General features: G+C 30.0%; 1 protein-coding gene across 2 annotated transcripts; it reads right to left on the bottom strand.

Moving 5' to 3' along the window:
• Positions 1 to 1,448: 1,448 nt before the first annotated feature.
• Positions 1,449 to 20,584, bottom strand: LOC126723111 (MATH domain and coiled-coil domain-containing protein At2g05420-like). Of its 2 annotated transcripts, none has more exons than XM_050426395.1 (6): positions 20,377 to 20,584; positions 2,950 to 3,079; positions 2,706 to 2,875; positions 2,106 to 2,391; positions 1,802 to 1,965; positions 1,449 to 1,681 (listed from the first exon to the last, which is right to left on the bottom strand). In XM_050426395.1, exons 1-6 carry the CDS (start codon positions 20,405 to 20,407, stop codon positions 1,533 to 1,535), a joined length of 930 nt encoding a protein of 309 aa, XP_050282352.1. In that variant the 5' UTR covers positions 20,408 to 20,584; the 3' UTR covers positions 1,449 to 1,532. The 2 variants fall into 2 exon arrangements, with proteins under 2 accessions (XP_050282352.1, XP_050282351.1); XM_050426394.1 differs by lacking the exons at positions 1,449 to 1,681; positions 1,802 to 1,965; positions 2,106 to 2,391; positions 2,706 to 2,875; positions 2,950 to 3,079 and adding exons at positions 15,345 to 15,612; positions 15,733 to 15,896; positions 16,024 to 16,309; positions 16,635 to 16,804; positions 16,879 to 17,008 and having other exon boundaries at positions 20,377 to 20,579.
• Positions 20,585 to 24,180: the final 3,596 nt, after the last annotated feature.

Genomic DNA, 24,180 nt, shown 5'->3' with positions numbered 1-24,180 from the left:
AACTCAATACATCCTACCATGCATAATAATATCTCAATAAACTCTATCACGCATGATTATATCTCAATAAACTCATAGTTAAGTTGAATTTTTAAATAGGTATTAGAATTGATTGAATGTGATTGTGTCTATTCTTTAATAAATAATATAATGATATGGCATGTTGGCATTAGGGGGTAAAACTTAAATTTCACACCACATCCTTATAAAATTTAATCTCTTATTAGTATGGCATCAACATTGATCAAAACTAATAATTGTAGCACAAGAAAAAATAAAAGTAAATTTTATTATATAGCAATATTGACTACTATGCATTACATGATTGAGTGGGAAAACCACTAAATATCACTAATCTGGTCTTTAGGTGAACATAATAATATCTCGCATTCTGACATTTACAACTTATCTTTTCAAGGGCAATATTGATTACTATGCATTATATGACTGAATGGGAAGGCCATTGAGCATTACAAATCTGGTCTTCAAGTGCACTTAATAATTTCTCGCATTCTAACATTTACAACTTACCTTTTCAAGGGCAATCAAATTTAGCTTCTTCTCATAGGAAAAAAAAAAAAGTTTAGCTACAAATTAAAAAGAGGATTACACAAAATAAAAATAAAAAACTCTTTATATAATAATTGATGATACTATTTAAAATAATTAATTTTAAAAAAATTATGTCTACTTATAATATTTACAAATTTATAAATTATTATATATATATATATATATAATATGAACTGTGTGAAGCATGGGTTAACAACTAGTATTGTCAATTTGGTAGCCATAATAAAACCAATTGCCTATAAATCGCTTGTTAGGGCACGACATTTGGCTTACCCTTTCACTAGTGATATACTTCAATATATATCGTAGAGTTCAATTATACATATTGTGGAGCTCTACAAAAAATAAGAAGATAAAAAATCATCTCATTTATATATAGTTCTGGTTTTATATTTTTTATGTTATAAAAATGTATTATTTCATAATTTTTTTATTGAACTATTGCATAATTTATTGATTGAATAGTAAAACACATTTTATTGATATCAAATTTGATGTGTATGATAAATATTGAAAGAATATTTGATTTAAAATTTTAATATAAAGATACCAAGAGATTTAATTTTAACAAAATTAATACCAGGTATAACTTGAGTCAAAGCGTATACCAATTATGAGTATGATAAAATATTATATCTATAATAAATTATGAAATAGTATTAGATTGATATAAAGTTATATCATATAAAAGATGAACTTAACTTTTATAAAGTTATTATGTACTACTAAGATGATTTAGAGCATACAGGTGCGTATTTATGTATATAAAGCAAGTGCACGCATATGCTTCAAAATAAAGAAGACAAATTTAAACCCTTTTAAGATTGACATCTTTGCAATTACAATAATTATAATAATCTCATAACCTCCCCAAATGCAATTCCGGGATAAAGAAGTATTTTTACAATATTTAAAGTATAGTTTTTTGCTATAATTTCTTAGACAAGCATTTTAGGGAATCACTTAACATTAGACATAACTATTATTTCTCCTTCTACCATTAAAGCATCATTCACAAGGAGTCCCTTGGATGCATCTAGGAGATCCTTAAGAGGCATAAAGTGTGAGAAACCCCATTCATTCGAAGAGGTAGTGAACCAATGTTTTTCTGTAAGAAACAAAACAAAACAAAACAAAAAAATTGAGACAAAACTTACACAGGAACAAAACAAGGTGAAAGAGAATGGGAGGCACGTGTGTGTGCACACACACATATAAGCATACATACCTAATTTTTCCACGTGATTTTCATTGTTAATTTGGTCCCTTATACGTATTTTGAATTCTGCAAAAAATTTATGCTCAGGTAGAACACAATCACAACATAAGAGGAAGAGAGATATTGCTTTCATTTCTCCATTATAAATTCCTTTGGGGTAAACCAGTAACTTCCTGCATGGATTCAATAAAAGAGTTAAAAACAATAGGTTCTAAGTTTCAAAAAGGAAACTTTCCTTCCTTCTTTTCTACAACAATAAAAGTCCAACTTATAATAATACCTATCAAAAAATAATAATAATAAAAATTAATACCATTTCACATCGCCAACTTGTAATATTTGAGAATAATATGTCACTTTATCTAGTGATGAAAAGTTTTCAATCTTCCAAGTCATAGTACGGTTAAGGGGCTCTTTTATCATAGTAAGAAACTCTCGTTTGGCATTGCGTTCATGAACAAAAAGCTCAGCACCAAATATGCAACAATCATTGACAAGATATCCTTGAGAAAGATCTTCGAACGATTTAAGGGATAAAAATTTATGAAAGCCCCATTCAGTCTTGATATCATGGAATCTTCTAATTACCCCATCAACATCTACACACAAAAAAAGATATGTTAGATTAGTTTTTGAGATAATTGAAAATTTAACACGGTATCAGAGTAAAAAGTCTTGAGTTTAAATTTTTCCTATGATCTCCTCACATTCTATTTAAATTTCCACATGTTGAGTCCCTACTCAATAGTAGCTCAAGTGTCCAACATGTGAATAAATTTACCATCTTCTAATAACTTAACTCTTTCAGAAAATTGGTAATTTAACAACTTATACCAAAATACTATACCAAAATACAATCATGAAAGATGAATATGCAAGTTTATATATATATATACACTATGAGAGATCAAACCTTGAATGGTCAAAAACTTGTCTCGTATTTGATCGAACAGGAACAATTTGAAGCTGACATAAATTTCCCAGCCAAGAGTGTACTTTTCGGTGTCAACAATTGCCAAGTATATTGAGATGTGACCACTTCCATTCAATTTCTCGTTTCCTTTTGGATAAACAGACAACCTCCTGCAAAATAAAACTGACTACATTAGACGTAAATATTTATATTTAAATAGAAAAAACAAAGAATTAGAGCCCACCATTTGTGTCCACTGGCTTCAAAAACACCAGAGTCATACTTTTCCACCCCAGTATCACATAGTAAAGAGTATGACTGTATTTTAAGTAAGTAATGCGCTGGACGAAAATGTCTTTTTGTTCTTTTGATTGCTGCAATACATTAGGAATATTTAAATACGCTGTCTAATAACATTTGGGCAGTGAGATATGGGTCATGTTTGGCAACAGTTTCAATCAAGCAGTGCTAAAGCATAATCATCACAGGTCAAAGAAATATTTAACAAAATACATTAAGGGCAAAGAAACTTGAAAAATGAATAAACAATATATTGATGAATTTAATTTATGACATGTTATTGTTTCAACCAAAAATGGAACGTTTGGCTTTTCAAATATCATATTTTTCAAGATTTAATTTAATTTTTACAAATAAACAAACTAAGTTAAGTATATTGATCTTCTGAAAAAAAAAAGTTAAATATATTGATGAATTTGTTTTTTGAAAGGAATAAATTGATGAATTAAGCTCTTCCAAAGGCACACTTTGTATTTTCATTGTTGCACTTAATTCATATTCTCAGCGCCACCAAGACTCCTATCAAATTGTCCATAAAATTAATCACATAGATAAGAAAGCGATTTTACTATTGATCATGAATTGTAAACAAAAAAGAAAAAATTAAGGAAAAAAATGATAAAAGTTTTATAATCACAAAATCAATGACTGCAAACATATTACATCTAGTGGCGGCACCAAGTGTAGTTTAGAGTGGTCACATGACCACCTTGACTTGAATATTTTTTTTAATGTACCTTTAAAAAATTAATTTTTCAATTAATATGGGTTGTTGACCACCATAAAAAATAGGGTTAAGATGGTGACATGTGTTCAAAAGTGGATACTTGTTATAATCTCAACAGGTCTAGTACAACTGGATACTGGACCTAAACCTCACCCCAAAAAAAAAAACTTGACCACCCTAAAAAAAGCTTAAACACCCTAAATAACAATTTGAGCCCATTAAAAATTAAATTCTACCTCACAAAAAAATTGCAAGAAATATTATATTCATAACATTTTTGCAACACTTTCGTAATAAATCCTAGGTAATAGGTTGAATCTAATGAATAAAAAAAATAATTTCAGTGGTATGTTCAAATTAGAACTAGTAAAAACTTACCACCTAGGCTTTGTTGTGCATGTTTTGCAAAAATGTTGTGGACATAGTATTTCTAAAAAATTATCCAAACAAACAAATTGGCCTAAAGGCCCAAATCAAACGATTAATTGTGATTTTTTAAATTGTGTTTTCAAATGGCATATTTTGAGATTGCAATTTTTTTTATTTAAAAATGCACACTTTTTAAATAGTTAGTCTATTAATACTTGAGTCTTTAGCCGAATTTGTTGGATTTATGTGATATATTTTTTCAAAAAGATAATACATTTTGTTTATATTGTTACTTGTTTAGGCAATATATTGGTACTTAAATGAGAGATTAGTAGTTTAATAATTGTTTAATTGTGTACATTGAAATAGATGTAGCTAATAACATTGATAATGAAGTTATCATATCATATAATAATTTCAAAATATAAAAACTTGTGAAGAAAATTTTAAAACTTTATGTATTTGGGCGTGTTTTTTTTTTTTTTTTCTTTTTTGATGTTAACATATTCAAGTTTTTATTTTTTAAATTTTTTTTATTAATTTAAGTTTTTTAGTGACCACTCTGAAAAATAATTTACTAGAGCCACCACCTATTACCTCTCTAACATTTTAAATTATTTGACACCTCCCCATGCACAAAGGGTTGGGAGTCTAGGGGATGAAAAGGTTCGAGTTGCGGGGTTAGCAGCATATTGTAATTATCTCTCAAAAAAATTATTTATTTTGTTGTCCTCTTAGTCTATCCATGTTTGTAAAATTTAGAGATTAAGTTTTTTGGACTTTAAAATTGTACATATAATACATTATTAAACAGTAAATAACATTGATTAATCAAAACGAAATTTGACATGTTTGTTAATAATAAAGAAAACTTGTATTTTTTTTTTTTTTGAGAAACAAGAAAACTCTTGTAATCTAATGGTGATAATTTAAAATATTAATATTAAATAATATAGCATTAAGGAAGAGTCATACCAAATATAAATATTTATATTTATATGCGGTGCAATTCATATATACAAAATATTTATTAAATCAAATTGAACCGTTTTCATTAAAAAGCCCATATTGTTTCTTAAAAAAAAAAAAAAAAAACCCATATTAACTCCACATATTAAAGAAAATTAGGGGGATGGAAATCTTGACTAATAATTGTACAAGCATAGACATACTCTACAAAGAAAATGTATCAAACGTAGATCTCATTTGTTTTAGCAAAAACAAACAAATAAAAAAAGGAAAATGAAAATTTTTCCTCATTCTTGGACATTTGAGGTGGTTGAGAATTTTGGTTAAAAAAATTGATTAAACAAAAATAATTTTTTGGTGAAAATGCTGAAAATAGTTTACATGTCAAAAGGAGCTTAAAACGTTTTCAGCCTCAGGAGAATAGAACTTCCTTTCTCATGAATCTAAAACCCCTCTTATATCTTAAGAGAACATCTTGAAATCTTCAAAATGACCCAAACATCATGAAAGCATCCAAATTGAGAAATACTTCAAAAATTTGTAAATAATCAATATAACCCTAAAAACATGAAAATGACTGAAATATCTTATAAAACCTTTAAAGTAATTAAAAAAAATTCCCCATAATAACCTCCAAAATGATAGAAATGACATCAAAAATTTTAAGATGACCAAAATATACTAAAAACCTTGCATAAAACATTTATAATGATTGAAATGCACACAAAACCTCTATAATGACCAAAATACCTTAGAAAAACTTCTAAAGTAACAAAAATACTCTCAAAATGTTCCCAACGTTTTCAAGATGACCAAAATACCCTAAAACCCTCACCTAAAACCTTTATATTGATCAAAATGCTCTCATAAGTTTCAAAATGGCCAAATTTCCACGGAAATATCTAATATGATAAAAATACCCTCAAAATTTTAAATATCAAAATATGTTTAAAACTTCTAATATTACTATTATTGAAATGTCCTTAAAACCAACAACTAAAAAAATATTGAAATGATGAAAATAGTAACTCTTCAAAACATTCAAATAATCATTATATGCCTCAAAATTATGGGCAAACGCCTTCAAAAGTTTAAAATTTTCTCAAAAACCACTTTCAAATAGTTTTTATTTTCCCCTTTCTTTTTTTTTTTTTTTCTTTCTTTTTTTTTTTCTGTAGCACACTTATTGTGATTATTATTTTAATTTGTAATAATTTTATTTTGATTGTGCTTGTGTTTAGGTTGATTTTTGTTCTACATTAAACGTTTTAAATTGGTGTATTAAATTTTTTTTTTTTTTTAATGTATAAAAATCTAGGAAAAATTTGATGTCAAAACAAACGAAGAACTGTAGTTGAGATATCATTCCCTTTTTTTCTCAAGAGCAAGATTTGAAATATTATCCATTTGTTTGATGTGTTTGCACGGGGTTTAAGGAGTATGAAATTCTTGATATTCTTTTTTTATGAATATTTAAATTAAATAAATAAATAAGAAACAAAAATAATAGAGTAAACTAATAATCTTGGAAAGAGAAAGAGAACATACTGAGGTCATCAATGAGCTTGGTTTCCTCCATGACTTCAGATTTTGGTGTTTACTGTCTAGAAATCACTTTCTTGAAATCTACAACCTAATTTGCATTATTTATAGGGTAATCAATAGGAATGTCCTCCACAATAATGCCATGGCACTATACACACGAAACCATACGTGCGAATGTGATTGGTTCGAAGGAAAGAATAGACAAGGAATCGAGATGCAAGGGAAAAGAATGATTGATGCCTATTTTGATTGGGTAGAAGAGGAGAATTGGAGAACTAGGTTTCCTTTTGGGATCAACATATGAAGAAACCATGATAAAGACTTTAGTAAAAAGTAAACAACAACAAGAAAAAGTAAAGAAAAAAAACAACAAACAAACGAATGAAGCCTTATTAAAGCTAAGGCAACCACACCCATGACGTTTTTATGTAAAATGACAAATTTAATTTCATTTATACCATTCAAAAAATTATTCATCTTCCATATATGAGTGGATCACTATGTGAAAATTGCATATTGAATGATTATCTTTATTAAAATATATAAATAAATGTTTTAAGCATATATTATTATAAGAGCATTCTTATTGGGTTACATAAAATAAATATAAATTCATTTTAGATGATGAATAATCATTCATTATGCACCGCTCTTCAAATTTTTACATATTGCTACAATATAAATGACATTATACAACAACATATATATGATTTCTTCTATGTTTTTTTATTCTCTCTGCTAACAAATTACAACCATCACTATTGTAGGATCATTGTCGTCATCAATCCTAGTGTTGGTGAGATCAGTCATCATCATCCATTCTCACACTCTCCCTCCTCCCTCCTCTTCCTTATTTCATAGGCTCCACCTCTTAGATTTGGATTATTGTGATGGTTGTCGTGGGTGGGATGGGTCATTGATGCTGGTGTTGTTGAGTTTCATTTTAGGTTTTGGTTCCAACAATTTTGGTGGTTGTCGTGGCTAGAGAAGATAGTTAGTGTCAGTGTGGGTTTTTGCTTGATCAAAGGTGGATTTGTTTTTGGATTTTGGGGCAATGGTCGGTTTGGCCATGAGATGATGATGTTTTTTGGGTTCAGTTACTGTTTTTTGTGTGAGTAGAAAATATAATTTTAATTGGATGAACTGTAAAATAAAGAATGAAATGTATGATTTTTTTTTTTTTTTTATAGTGGTTATATAAAATAGATAAAATGATTGTTTGGTAATGCAAAAATGTATATGTTTTTTTAGAGGCAATTACATTTTATGTCTCTAAACTATACTCTTTTTTTACATTTATCATCTTGAATTTTCATAATCCACAATTACTATCCTAAACTATAATTTGTATTTCACTCTACACCCTACCATCAATTGGGTTGTTAACTTGGACGGAAAAAGTATGTCACATGCAACTCACATGACCTTTGCATTGGCACCACATAAAAAGACCGAATTAGCCCACTTCAATCTTCTAAATTGTATGAGCCCAATGTTGTCTTATTTAGTTAAATTACTTATACAGAAAAGTTAACGGATGCTCTAAGAGAACCGATCTAGAAAATATTTTTAGAAACTTTTTATAAAAAAAGAAAAAAAGTAACTTATTTTTTAACAACTTTTAATATTTCTCATAAAAACTATATCAAAACTTTCATAAAATAATCCATTAACAAATGTACTGAAAACATTCGTTAATAAGACCCTTACATAGTTCTAGAGCATATCTTAATAGATTGGTTGCTAACAACCACACCAATCTATACAATGTCTACACTCAGTTTCCCAAAAAAGCACGAGAAGAAAAAGTGCTTTGCTCAAGGACTTTTGGTTAGAGGGAAAAAGGGACAAAAGAAGATATAATTAGAAGTGTGAGATGACCATTTGTAAGCCAACAAAATATGGATGGTCTGGTAATTAGGAAGATAGAACACCTGAATGTGGCTCTAACAGCCAAACCCCTTAGGTAAATTCTCAACTAGAGCAATTACAAGGAGTGGTTAAAATTTGAAAGTTGAAAATATAGGAGAGATTGAAGTTGTTGATATGGAAAATAAAATGGCAAATCTTCTCGACAAGGTCGACTGTGAGAAAAAGGTTTCATATTATAGAAAATAAATATTACTTCTTTGTGGAGCAAAAGAAAATTCTCTAGAACATCTGTTCATTGATTGCTCAATATCTCAAATTATTTGGGCTAATTCAGCCTGACCCGTCCGTTTCTTTGAAATGAACATCCATTTAGATTCAAATTGGATCAAAATTGTCATTCAACTAGGGGAACAACATGGTAAGACAACAACAAAGGCAAGTACTAGATCCTTTAGTAACCTAATTTAGGAGTCTATTTAGTTGGGGAGATGGAAAAGTGAGATGATAGAAATTGAGAAAAAGAGAAAAAAAAAATGTAGGAAGATAGAGCAGATTTTAATCTCCCTCATTTATGTTTAGTTGGGGTGGAAAAGTAAAGAGATGGAAAAAAAAAAGAGTTTGTATAAATGGCAGGTTGTTACTGACGCGGTTATTAATAAATAAAAGAATAATTTTAGGTATTAGTTAAAATCAGAACTAGTAATTTATCACCAATGATTTGTTAGGAAATATTATAAAAATGTTATGGATATATTACTTCTTTTTAGAATAAGAATTCATGTCTATTTTAGGATAAAAAATATGTAGCAATTTGTTACCGATGATTATTAGTGGGTAAAAAAATCATTTTTGTGGTAGGTTAAAATTAGAATCAGTAACTACGTACAACTTATAATTCATTAGGAAAGTGTTTTGTAAATTATTTTTTTTCCCTCTTTTGACATACCACAACTACCGGTAATTACACAAACATAATAACAACATTTTGTACAATAAATCCTTAATCTAATGTCTATTATTTTTGGGTTTATTAGACAACTTCTTTTTAGTAAAAAAAAAAAAAAAGAAGAAAAAGAAAAGAAAAAGAAAAGAAAAGAAAAGAAGATAGAGGGGAAACTCGTGTAACTTTCCTATCAAGGTGTGACTATAATAACACCATAATCGTCAACTAATACCTCATATTATAGTCGGTGATGAGTTAAATGAACAACTTACCGGTAGGGTATAAAAAGTCACAACATGCTCCCAGTGAAAAACTCAAAACCCATACTATGAGCCATATTGACCTAAGTGCTTACCATGAAAGGAACCAAATGTCGGACAAAATTTGGCCCTTGTGCTCTAGCTTCTCAGAAGCTCAGACACGTGTGGCCCCCACTCAAACACACTACCACAATTCCACACCAATCACAGCACAGTACGTAACACAAGACCAATCTCAGTGCCGTCCTAAATTTCCCTTCCCAAGTGGAAAAGCTATTTCCACACCAATAAAAAAGCCCTTTTGGTAGTGAAAGAGTAACTGATCAAAAAGAGGCAGGCAAGAGCCTCACATCTCTGGCATTAGCAATTCCCATTCCTTATAGAATGAGAACATCCCAACAATAAAAATTGAGTCTTTATTTTTTTCTCTTTCAGAGGAGAGACACAAAGAGTTCATACAAATACAAAACACTCTCTCTCTCTCTCTCTAAAGCTCTTAAGGTACTTTCTCTCTCTAAACTTTTGATCTGTAAAGTTTAGATCTTTCGCATCTATATGTTAGATTCTTATGAAATTAGGGTTTCAATTTTTTTTTTTTTTTTTTTTTTGGTGGCATTGAAAAAATTGGGTGTACCCTTTTGGTCAATATGAAGCTAATTGTGATTCAATTAACAAATTGATTAAAATTTATGTAAATTCATAAAGAAAAGTTCGTTTTCATGTTGCATATTGAAATCTTTATAAGCATTAGTTAAAGCTGCGGTTTTGATGTTCATTCTATATAGAAAAGAAGCTGCTAATTTAAACATCAGGTAGGGTTTTTTTTTTTTTTTTTTTTTTTTAATTGTTTCTCTCTATAGGGCTTGTTGTTTATTAAATAAAATAAAATAAAATAAAATAAAAAAAGGATCACACGCAGCAACCAAAATATTTTTCACAGTTTTAATTTATTAAAAAAATTAAAATAATAATTATAAAATCTGAAATTAGGATCCAATTAATTGGCTAAAAAATATTTAAAGAACAAACCCAAATTTAGGGCTCATGGTAAATTGGTACTAAAATTAATCTTATTTAAAAAAAGGTCCCAAAAACTAAACTAGTAGCTGCAAGCCCATTAATTTGGGCTAAAAATAGGTACAGAGTTGAATAATCAATTGCAAATGATTTTGACTAATTTCACAGTCAACTCTGAATTAGGACTTCTATAACAAAATCAGCTTGGTTTGGATACTAACTACGTTATCATATTTTGTCTAATTCTTACCATGTCCAACATTCGTAATCATGCCAACCTTCAATATTGTTCTTGGACTAAAGCCTCACAATATCACCAACAAATACAAAATCATTTAATGGTAAGTTGTATTGTATGATTAGTTAATTCTCCGTGTTAAGTTTTTTCTTTATTTTACTAATATTTGTTAACAAAAGTCATTACAAAATATAAAGAGTGGATTTTTTTTTTTTTTTGAGAAACAGAAATAGAGGAAGTTGAAAACCAATCACACTTGATGATCTAAATCATTCTTTCACATCTCAAGGAAGTTACAAAAATTTAATATTAATTACTAGATTATTATAATAATGATGCTAGTGAATTATAAAAGTTAAAGTTTTACTTGGATAATGAAGCTATTTAACAAGCTATAATAATGTATGTTTATAAAGTTCTTAAGTTATCTACAGAAAAAAAATTATCATTATTAGCAACGCTTTTATTGTTATTATTGATAATTTGATAGTAATATATCAGCGACGAAACTAAAAAACTTTTCTTGATAAAGTATTTGCAACAATATTAGAGTATTCTTAACAAGAATGTTAGAGCATTCATAGCAGGTATGTTAAATGTGTTAAATGCTATGATATGACACATTTAGTACACCAAATACCAAAAAAACCTTCTCATGAGGTGTGCCAAATCTTATAAATTTTGGTACATGTAAACAGTACCGTTCCATCTTTGGAATGGTACGGACAGATGTGTTAAAAAAAATATTATTTTATTCATTCCTCTCTCTTCTTTATTACTTTTCTTTGTTCTCTCTCTTACTTTTTTTCTTTTTTCTTCCTCCGCCTGCTCCTTGCTCCTGTCACTCCCTCCACCCTTTTTCTTCTTCTTTCTTTTCTAGCATCTTCACGGTGGCTTTGGGTTCGTCTTTTTTTTTTTTTTCCTTTTTTCTTTTTTCCATTCCCTTTCTCTGCACCTCTTTCTCTCTCTTTTTTTTTTTTTTTTTTTTTCCTGTCACTATCTCTCTCTCTTTCTTTTCCTGTCACGAAGAAGAAGGCAATTCTGATCTGAAGCAGAGCTCGCCGATTGAAGCTCGCCAATCTAAACCTCTGCTCGCCGATCTAAAGCTCTGCTCACCCAGGGGCAATTGCCGATCTTTGCTCATCGTCCTCCATAGTCGCCAATCTTTGCTCGTCGTCCTCCACAACTCTCGCCGCCGATGGTTGGTTGAGTTTGGTCATTGATTGATCTGTTTGGTTGGGGTTTTGTTGAAGATTTTGAGTTTTTTACTTTTATTTTGTTGAGGTTTTTGGATTTGGAATTTGTTGGAGGATCCGGTGATTGTGGTTGTAGTTTGTGGCATTGATTGTTGTTGTGGCAGTGGTTGTAGCGATGGATGTTGGTTCTTGGGTGGTGGCAACTGCCATTGGCTGTGCTTTTGTATATTTGTTGCGTTTTGGGTAAATATATTATTTAATGTGTTGTAAATATTATTTTAATATATAGAATTGAAGGATAAAACATCTAATAAATGGAATGTTGTAAAATGACGTGGTAAAATAATAAAGTAGGCTTTTGATATGTCAAAATGACATTTTTTTTAAACACCTGATGGTGATGCTCTTATAATGATAAAATGCTATATTTGACATCCAAAACACCAAAATACCTTTTACATCAAACATGTCAAATGTTAAAATTTTTAACACTCGACTATAGTAAGCTATCATCTATAACAGCTTACTGTAGCTAAATGTTAAAACTAAATATTAATTTTTTAATCCCCACCCACATGTGCCAAGTCCATCTACATTTTCTCACTCACACACGCTACCTCTTCTTCCTGTTCTTTTCTAGTTCAAACTCAACACACCGCATCTTCTTCCTTTTCTTTTCTGGTTCATACTCAACACGCTACCCAGCTCCCTTGCCTTCTTCTCACACGTTGCTTCCCTTCCCTCAACCAAGCTGCCAAAAATCCAAGATCATTTTCCCTCTGACTGAACCCCAAAACCCATGCCACTAAACCCATGTTTCCCACCATAAACACTTTTTAATCGAAACAACATGGTATCATAGCCTATTTTGTGCTAGTGACCTCAGTGACCACAGCCTACCAAACTTTAGTCTCCAACAACCACAACTGTCGTTGTTTCTCGCCGCTCACTCAACTCTCATTGTTGCCCATCACCAACCACGATTCCCTGGCTGGAGGAGTCGACTAGCTCTGGCGACTATTCGTGGTCATCGCGACATTGCGCTGTTGTTGCTTGTCTATGATTCACTCCCGAGTCTAGTTGGTTTTTATCCATTGATGCATGATAGCCCAATGGAGCTCCTTGCTGTAACCCCAACCCTCGTGTGTCGCCGAATCTCCACTCTTGGGTACCAATCTGATTTGATGTAATTTAACTCGATCCTCTTGTGCCTTTGGGTTTGTTTGTGACTCAATCCTCTGTTTGGGTATTGAGGTCTCATGATCTAAAGAAAACATCATTTTATCACAAAGAAAGTATATGTTGGATATTTTGAAAGAAATTGGCTTGAGGATTGTGGAGGTTTTGGGTTGCGGTGGAGGTTGTGAGTTGTTTTGCGAGTTTGTGGGTAGTGTTTGATGGTGGTAGTGAGTTGTTCCATTGGGTGGCAGGGGGGTGTGGGTTGTGGTGGGGCTGTTTGGGCTTGTTGCGGTGGGTGGTGGTAGTGGGTTGTAGTGGTGGTTGGTAGTGGCAGTAGATTGTGGTGGCCAGTAGAGCAGTCGGAAAGGATGAGAGAGGTGAACTAGGTTTTTTTTATTTATTTATTTAATTAGGTTGTTTATATTATTTTAATGTGTAGTGTATTAAAATAGAAGCTTTGATGTTGGGTGTGTTTAAAAGTGAGATGTTAAAATGAATAAAGTGACATTATGAGATGTTAAAATGCTATACTCCCTCCGTCCTAATTTGTTTGTCCTCTATTCCATTTTGGAATGTCCCAAAATATTGTCCTGTTTCTAAAAATAAAAGTCAATAATTTACTAATATTCCTATTATACCACTATTTTATTTTCAAAACTATTTGAAAAGAAAACTAACAAATTTTTTTTTTTTTTAAATCAATCTAATTCGGGCACATTTTTAGTTGTCATTAAGAATAACTCTCTTTTTTTTTAAATGATAAATTTATTTAAAAGTAGTTTTGTAAACTTATACATTTTTATAAGACAGACAAGATAATAAATGATGTTCCCTTAAAAAGTTTGACTTTTCAAACAGGACAAACAAATTGGGACAGAGGAAGTATTTTTTAGCATTCTTGATGTGAATGCTCTTAGCAAAGACAAATTTATGTACTAATATCATGAAAGGACATTTAAAGCATATCAACGACAACTTTCAGTTGTTGCTAGCTAAAGACCAAATTTCCTACACTAATGATAAACCAATTGCCTATAAATTACTTGTTAGGGCATGACATTTGGCTTCCCTTTTCACTGATGATATACTGCCATACATATTGTTGAGCTCTTAAAAAAATAAGAAGATAAAAAATCATCTCATTTATATATAGTCCGGGTTTTATATTTTTTGCTTTATAATAATGTATTATTGCATAATTTATTGATTGAATAGCAAAACACATTTTGATTGGTATCAAATTTGATGTGTGATAAATATTGAAAGAATATTTTATTTAAAATTTTAATATAAAGATACTAAGAGATTAATTTTAACAAAATTAATACCAAGGATAACTTGAGTGAAAGCGTATATCAATTATGAGTATGATAAAATATTAAATCTATAATAACTTATTATGAAATAGTATTACATTGAAATAAAATTATATCATATAAAAGATGAACTTAACTTTTATAAATACACACTTATTTGTTACTACATACTACTAAGATGATTTAGCATTCTCATTAAGAGTGTTATAAATGATAAAATGCTATTTTTAGCATTTATAACCACAAAAACATAATTCATCAAAGATGCCATATGCTAAAAGATTTGACATCTTGCTACAATGAGCTCTCATTTTTGAGAGCGCACTATAGCAAGATTTTTTTTTTTTTTTTTTTTTTTTTTTTTTTTCTGCTGTGGGAGAGAGAGAGAGAATAAAAAATGAATAAAAATAATAAAGAAAGAATATTTAAATAAAATGGTAAAAAAATAGAAGTTTCGATATTAGGGGTATTGCAAAGTGATGTGTTAAATGCTATAAAGTTAGGTTTTTAGATGCTAAATGCTAAAACTTTTAGAATTCTTGGTGAGAATGCTCATAGAACATACATACATAATTACACAATACACACACACATACATGCATACATATATGTATGTGTGTGTGTGTGTGCATGCACATGTGAGTGCATGCACAAGCTTCAAAATAAAGATGACAAATTTAAATTTTTTTAATATTGACATCTTTGCAATTACAATAATGATAATAATCTCATAACCTCCCCAAATGCAATTCCGGGATAAAGAAGTATTTTTACAATATTTAAAGTATAGTTTTTGCTATAATTTCTTAGACAATCATTTTAGGGAATCACTTAACATTAGACATAACTATTATTTCTCCCTCTACAATTAAAGCATCATTGATAAGAAGTCCCTTGGATACATCTTGGAGATCCTTAAGAGGCATAAAGTGTGAGAAACCACATTCGTTCGAAGAGGTAGTGAACCAATGTTTTTCTGTAAGAAACAAAAAAAAAAAAAAAAAACAAAAAAAATGAGGCAAAACTTACACAGGAACAAAACAAGGTGAAAGAGAACGGGAGGCGTGTGTGCACACACACATATAAGCATACATACCTATTTTTTCCATGTGATTTTCATTGTTAACTTGGTCCTTTATACGTATCTTGAATTGTGCAAAAAATTTGTGCTCAGGTAGAACACAATCACAACATAAGAGGAAGAGAGACATCACTTTCATTTCTCCATTATAAATTCCTTTGGGGTAAGCCAGTAACTTCCTACACGAATTAATTAAAAAGAGTTAAAAACAAAAGGTTCTAAGTCAAGGAAACTTTCCTTTCTTTTACAACAATAAAAGTCCAACTTATAATAATACCTATCCAAAAAAAAAAAAAAAATTAATACCATTTCACATCCCCAACTTGAAATATTCGAGAATAATATGTCACTTTATCTAGTGATGAAAAGTTTTCAATCTTCCAAGCCATAGTACGGTTAAGGGGCTCTTTTATCATAGTAAGAACCTCCCGTTTGGCATTGCGTTCATGAACAAAAAGCTCAGCACCAAATACGCAACAATCATTGACAAGATATCCTTGAGAAAGATCATCGAAAGAGTTAAGGGATAGAAATTTGTGAAAGCCCCATTCAGTCTTGATATCATGGAATCTTCTAATTACCCCATCAACATCTACACACAAAAAAAAAAGATATGTTAGATTAATTTCTGAGAGAATTAAAAATTTAACATGGTATCAAAATAAAAAGTCCTGAGTTTAAATTTTCCCTGCTATGACCTCCTCACATTCTATTTAAATTTCCACATGTTGAATCTCTACTCAATAGTAGCTCAAGTGTCTAACATGTGAATAAATTTATCATCTTCTAATAGATTAAGGTTTTTAGAAAAATTGGAAATTTAACAACTTATACCAGAATACTATACCAAAATACAATCATGAAAGATGAATATTCATGTTTATATATATATATACACACACTATGAGAGGGAAAACCTTGAATGGTCAAGAACTTGTCTCGTATTTGATCGAACAGGAGCAATTTGAAGCTGACATAAATTTCCCAGCCAAGAGAGTACTTTTCAGTGTCAACAATTGCCAAGTATATTGAGATGTGACCACTTCCATTCATTTTCTCGTTTCCTTTTGGATAAATAGACAACCGCCTGCAAAATAAAACTGACTACATTAGACGTAAACATTTATATTTGAATAGAAAAAACAAAGAATTAGAGCCCACCATTTGTGTCCACTGGCTTCAAAAACACCAGAGTCATACTTTTCCACCCCAGTATCACATAGTAAAGAGTAGGACTGTATTTTAAGTAAGTAATGCGCTGGACGAAAATGTCTTTTTGTTCTTTTGATTGCTGCAATACATTAGAAATATTTAAATACCCTGTCTAATAACAATTGGGCAGTTAGATATGGGTCAATTTCAATCAAGCAGTGCTAAAGCATAATCATCATAGGTCAAAGAAATATTTAACAAAATAAATTAAGGGCAATGAAACTTAAAAAATGAATAGACAATATGTCATGATTTATGATACAGCATATTTCCTTTGTATCACCCATCATGACATATTATTGTTTTCATCCTAAATTGGAACGTTTGGCTTTTCAAATATCATATTTTTCAAGATTTAATTGAATTTTTACAAATAAACAAACTAAGTTAAATATATAGATCTTCTCAAAGAAAGAAGAAGTTAAATATATTGATGACTTTTTCTTTTTTTTCCTGAAAGGAATAAATTGATGAATTAAGCTCATCCAAAGGCACACTTTGTATTTTCATTATTGCACTTAATTCATATTCTCAGTGCCACCAAGACTCCTATCAAATTGTCCATAAAATTAATCACATAGATAAGAAAGTGATTTTACTATTGATCATGAATTGTAAACAAAAAAGAAAAAATTAAAAAAAATGATAAGTTTTATAATCACAAAATCAATGATTGAAGACATTACATCCAAGGGTGGCACCAAGTGTAGTTCAGAGTAGTCACATGACCACCTTGACTTGAATATTTTTTTAATGTACCTTTAAAAAATTGAGTTTTCAATTAATATGGGTTGTTGACCACCCTAAAAAAAACTTGACCACCCTAAAAAAAGCTTAAACACCTTAAATAACAATTTGAGCCCATTAAAAATTAAATTCTACCTCTCCAAAAAATTGCAAGAAATATTATGTTCATAACATTTTTGTAATAAATCTCAAGTATTAGGTTGTTACCAATAGACAAAAAAAAATTTCAGTGGTATGTTTAAATTAAAAACTTACCACTTGGGCTTTGTTGTGTAAGCTTTGCAAAAATGTTGCAGACACAGTAGTTCCCAAAAATTGTCCAAACAAACAAATTAGCCTAAAGGCCCAAATTAAATGTTTAATTGTGATTTTTTAAATTGTGTTTTCAAATGACATATTTTAAGATTGCTATTTTTTTATTTAAAAATGCACACTTTTCAAATAGTTAGTCTATTAGTACTTGATTTAGTCTTTAGCCAAATTTGTTGAATTTATGTGATATATTTTTTCAAAAAGTTAATACATTTTGTTTATACTGTTACTTGTTTAGACAATATGTTGGTAATTAAATGAGAGATTAGTAGTTTAATAATTACTTAATCATGTACATTGAAATAGATGTAGCTAATAACATTGATAGTAAATTTATTATATCATATAATAATTTCAAAATATGAAAACTTGTGAAGAAAATTTTAAAACTTTATGTATTTGGGCTTTTTTTTTTTTTTTTGATGTTAACATATTCAAGTTTTATTTTTATTTTTTAAGTTTTATTAATTTAATTTTTTTTAATGACTATTCTAGAAAAAATTTCCTACAGCCACCACTTATTACATCTCTAACGTTTTAAATTATTTATTCTTTTGTCCTCTTAGTCTATCCATGTTTGTAAAATATAGACATTAAGTTTTTTGGACTTTAAAATTATACATATACTATGTTATTAAACAGTGAATAACATTGATCAATAAAAATGAAAATTGACATGTTTGTTAATAATAAAGAAAACTTGTAAAATTTTTTTTTTTTAAGAAACAAGAAAACTTGTAATCTAATGGTGATAATTTAAAATATTAATATTAAATAATATAGCATTAAGGAAGAGTCATACCAAATATAAATATTTATATTTATATGCGGTGCAATACATATATACAAAATATTTATTAAATCAAATTGAACCGTTTTCATTAATAAGCCCATATTAACTCCACATATTAATTGTCTCAAAAAAAAAAAAAAACTATACATATTAAAGAAAATTAGGGGATGAAAATCTTGATTAATAATTGTACAAGCATAGACATACTCTACAAAGAAAATGTATCGAATGTAGATCCCATTTGTTTTAGCAAAAACAAACAAACAAAAAAGGAAAAGGAAAAGGAAAATTTTTCCTCATTTTTGGACATTTGAGGTGGTTGAGAATTTCGGTTGAGAAACTTGATTAAACAAAAATACACTATCTTTAAGGTTGATAATGCTGAAAATGTTTTACATGCCAAAAGGAGCTTAAAACGTTTTCAGCCTTTGGAGAATAGAATTTCCTTTCTTATGAATCTAAAACCCCACTTATATCTTAAGAGAACATCTTGAAATCTTCAAATTGACCAAATCACCATGAAAGCACCCAAATTGAGAAATACTTCAAAAATTTGTAAATAATCAATATACCCCTAAAAACTTGAAAATGACTGAAATATCTTATAAAACCTTTAAAATAATTATAAAAAAAATACCGCATAATAACCTCCAAAATGATAGAAATGGCCTCAAAATTTCTGAGATGACCAAAATATACTAAAAACCTTGCATAAAACATTTATAATGATTGAAATGCACACAAAACCTCTAAAATGACTAAAATACCTTAGAAAAACTTCTAAAGTAACAAAAATACTCTCAAAACATTCCCAACGTTTTCAAGACAACCAAAATACCCTTAAACGCTCACCTAAAACCTTTATAATGATCAAAATGCTCTCATAAGTTCTAAAATTGCCAAAATTCCATGGAAATATCTAATGTGATACAAATACCCTCAAATTTTTAAAAACCAAAATATCTTAAGAATTTCTAATATTATTGAAATGTCCTTAAAACCACCAACTAAAAATATTGAAATGATGTAAATAGTAGCTCTTCAAAACATTCAAATAACCATTCAAATAACCATGATATGGCTCAAAATTATGGGCAAACGCCTTCAAAAGTTTAAAATTTTCTCAAAAACAACTTTCAAATAGTTTTTTTTTTTTTTTTTATTATCCGGGAAAAAAGGTCGATAGTAGTTTCTTTTTAGTTGTTAGTTTTTCTTAATTTTTTTTTCTGTAGCACACTTATTGTACTTATAATTTTATTTTGATTGTGCTTTTGTTTAGGTTGATTTTTGTTCTACATTAAACGTTTTAAATTGGTGTATTAATATTTTTTAAAAATTAATGTATAAAAATCTAGGAAAATTTTGATGTCGAAACAAACGAAGAGCTGTAGTTGAGATATCATTCCCTTTTTTTTTTTTTTTTTCTCAAGAGCAAGATTTGAAATAATATCAATTTGTTTGATGTGTTTGGACGGGGTTTAGAGAGTATGAAAATCGTGATATTCTTTTATTATGAATATTTATATTAAATAAATAAATAAGAAACAAAAATAATAGAGTAAACTAGTAATCTTAGAAAGGGAAAGAGAACATACTGAGGTCATTGATGAGCTTGGTTTCCCCCATGACTTCAGATTTTGGTGTTTACTGTCTAAAAATCACTTTCTTGAAAACTACAGCCTAATTTGCATTATTTATAGGGTAATTAATAGGAATCTCCTCCACAACAACGCCATGGAACTTTACACATGAAACCGTACGTGCGAATGTTATTGGTTCGAAGGAAAGAACAGACAAGGAATCGAGATGCAAGGAAAAAGAAGGATTGATGCCTATTTTGATTGGCTAGAAGAGAAGAATAGGAGAACTAGGTTTCCTTTTGGGATCAAGGTACGAAGAAACCATGATAAAGACTTAAGTACTTTTTTCTTCTCCTCTCGGTAGGAGTTTTCTCTCTCACCTAGGCTGAGTTTTCTTTATGCTTTGCGTGGTTCTCTTTTTTTCGCTTTTCTTATTCTTTTCACGCCGCTGCTTACTAAGCCGTGGTCCTTTCTTTTTCTTTACACCCCGCTGCTTGTTAAGCCGTGGTACCCTACAAACCTTTTTCTAGTTTTGATCCTTGTCTGTTTCGACACATACATGGACTCAGATTTCATTGAACGCTTGCACCGTATAACCTTACCGGAGGGCGAAGGGGAAGTTCTCACGGTTCGATCCACTTAGAGACAAAAAAAAAATCCCTGAAGAATGCTCACTTGGTTTGATAGGAAGATTTCTCACATCCAGACCCTACAACCAAAGAGCGGCCAAATCACTACTGAGGTCGGTTTGGAAGTTTGGGAACGACCTGCAGATTGTGGACGTAGGGGATGGACTTTTCCAGTTCAAATTCACCATGCATCCCTGGTTGAAAATCCATATGGAGAATGGATAAAAGCAGGTTTTCGACGGAAAGACGATAACCCAAACAGGGACCCCCACAGCGCCAGAGGATGAATCTGGAGATAGGTTTCGGCCTCAAACTACTCCTTGCCCGAGTGCTGAGGATCTAGGTGACAATAATGGAAATCTTGACGTAAATGGCAAGAACATTGGAGTTTACACGATATCACGTGATTTCAAGGGATGATATCTTGGATGGCGATGTTCCCCAGATGGACAATAAAGCTGTCTTGGCTGACTACTCTCAAAGGAGTCTAGTACTGTGAATGTGACCCGAAATGCCTCTGATGATGTGGGGCCCAACCTTAATGATTTTCATGCACACTTGATCAGTGTACCAATTGACTACGTGGGAACCCAAACCATGCAACATACAAAAGCCCATGCATTGGGCCATATCTCAGACTTCACACAAAGTCTAAATACCAAACTGCAAGGACCAAACTAAGAAGGGCCCTTACCCAGAAACTTGAATTTTCTTACTGTGCAATACTCGATTTGTTAGTTATCTATGAATACCCACTCAACTCTCTCTCTCTCTCTCTCTCTCACATTGAAACTCCTCACTCTTTTCGAAGTCACCTTAAACGCCAACATAAGGCTGCAACGCTAGGAGAAAGGTTATTTTCAAAACATTTAGTAAAAAATTCACAACAAATTGTAAATGTTAGATTGTTACTTGTGAGTAAAAAAGTAATTTCATTGATAAATTCAAATTAGAACAAGTAATAACTTACTATCTAAGATTTGTTAAGAATGTGTTATGAAAATATTATGAATGTAGCACTTCCCGAAACACCATTGTTGCTATCACTCATTTCTTTGATGATCTAGTTGAAACAGTAAGGCAAATTTAAAAAAGCCCTAACCCTCACCTTTTAGTAATATTTCTTTTATTAATAGGGATATCATATGTAGGACCAATTTCATTTTTAATTTTGCACGCTTTAAGGAAATTATTCATTTAGGATCACACGCAACAACCAAAATATTTTTCATAGTTTTAATTTATTAAAAAAATTAAAATAATAATTATAAAATCTGAAATTAAGACCCAATTAATTGGCAAAAACATATTTAAAGAACAAACTCATATTTAGGGCTTGTGGTAAATTGGTACTAACATTAATCTTCTTTAAAAAATGGTCCAAAAACTAAACTAGTAGCTTCAAGCCCATTAATTTGGGCTAAAAACAGGTACAGAGTTGAATAATCAATTGCAAATGATTTTAACTAATTTCACAGTCAACCATGGATTAGGACTTCTACAACAAAACCAGCTTGGTTTGGATACTAACTAGGTTATAATATTTTGCCTAATTCTTACTATGTCCAACATTCCTAATCATGCCAACCTTCAATATTGTTCTTGGACTAAAGTCTCACAATATCACCAACAAATACAAAATCATTTAATGGTAAGTTGTATTGTATGATTAGTTAATTCTCCGTGTTAAGTTTTTTCTTTATTTTATTAATATTTGTTAACAGAAGTCGGGCCAAAATGGGGATATACCATTTTCACCCAAAAGTTCTAGCAAAATGCCCACTTTGTGAAACTATCTAGCAATATGTCCTTGTTTTGAAACTCGATTTTCTAAATATCCAGTTTCAATGTAAAACTCGATTTTTAGAAAATCGAGTTATAGGCAAATCAAACTTTTTAAAAAAAATAAATTTGTGGAACTCGAGTTCCACTTGAAAATTTTCAAGGAACTTGAGTTCCTTACTGAAACTCGATTTTAAACAAATCGAGTTTCAAAAAAGAGGCATATCGCTAGATAGTTTCAGAGAAGGGACATTCTGCTAAAACTTTTAGACAAAAAGAGTATATTCTCATTTTGGCCACAGAAGTCATAACAAAATACAAAGAATAGAGGTTTTTTTTTTTTTTTTTTTTGAGAAAAAAAAATAGAGGAAAGTTGAAAACCAATCACATTTGATGATAATTTGATAGTAATATATTAGCAACGAAGCTAAAAAAAACTTTTCTTGACAATGTATTTGCAACGATATTAGCAAAGACAAATGTCTTTACTAATATCATGAAAGTGGACATTTAAAGCATATCAACGACGACTTTCAGTTGTTGCTCGCTAAAGACCAAATTTCCTACACTGATAATAAACAAATTGCCTATAAATTGCTTGTTAGGGCATGACAATTGGCTTACCCTTTCACTAATGATATGCTTCCATATATATCGTCGAGTTCAATTATACATATTGTGGAGCTCCTCAAAAAATAAGAAGATAAAAAATCATCTCATTTATATATAGTCCGGGTTTTATATTTTTTGCATTATAATAATGTATTATTATTGCATAATTTATTGATTGAATAGAAAAACACTGTCCTAAATGAGCTAGGGAGAAGCAGCACATTATTTGGCTATACCACTGATGAATGTAAAAGGTTAGGTGCTACACTTCGGTTTTGCAAGGTCAGACATGTTTGCCAAGAAGGAAATCGGTTAGCTCACTCTTTAGTTAGGAGAGTAGTTTTATCTACAGACATGGATGTATAGGTAGAATTTCTACCTAGTGATTTGGATGTTGTATTTCAATCGGATTTAGTTCAATAAAATTGACTTACTTCTTTCTCCCAAAAAAAAAAAAAAAAAAGAATAGCAAAACACATTTGATTGGTATCAAATTTGATGTGTATGATAAATATTGAAAGAATATTTGATTTAAAATTTTAATATAAAGATACTAAGATATTAATTTTAACAAAATTAATACCAAATATAACTTGAGTCAAAGCGTATATCAATTATGAGTATGATAAAATATTAAATCTATAATAACTTATGAAATAGTATTACATTGAAATTAAAAAATAATAATAATAATAATCCATAACCTCCCCAAATGCAATTCCGGGATAAAGAAGTATTTTTACAATATTTAAAGTACAATTTTTTCTATAATTTCTTAGACAACCATTTTAGGGAA

This window comes from Quercus robur, chromosome 4 (genome assembly GCF_932294415.1).
Source record: "Quercus robur chromosome 4, dhQueRobu3.1, whole genome shotgun sequence".
Taxonomy (NCBI): Eukaryota; Viridiplantae; Streptophyta; class Magnoliopsida; order Fagales; family Fagaceae; genus Quercus; species Quercus robur.
Note: the sequence above shows the minus strand (reverse complement) of the source record. Positions and strands in the feature narration are given on the sequence as shown.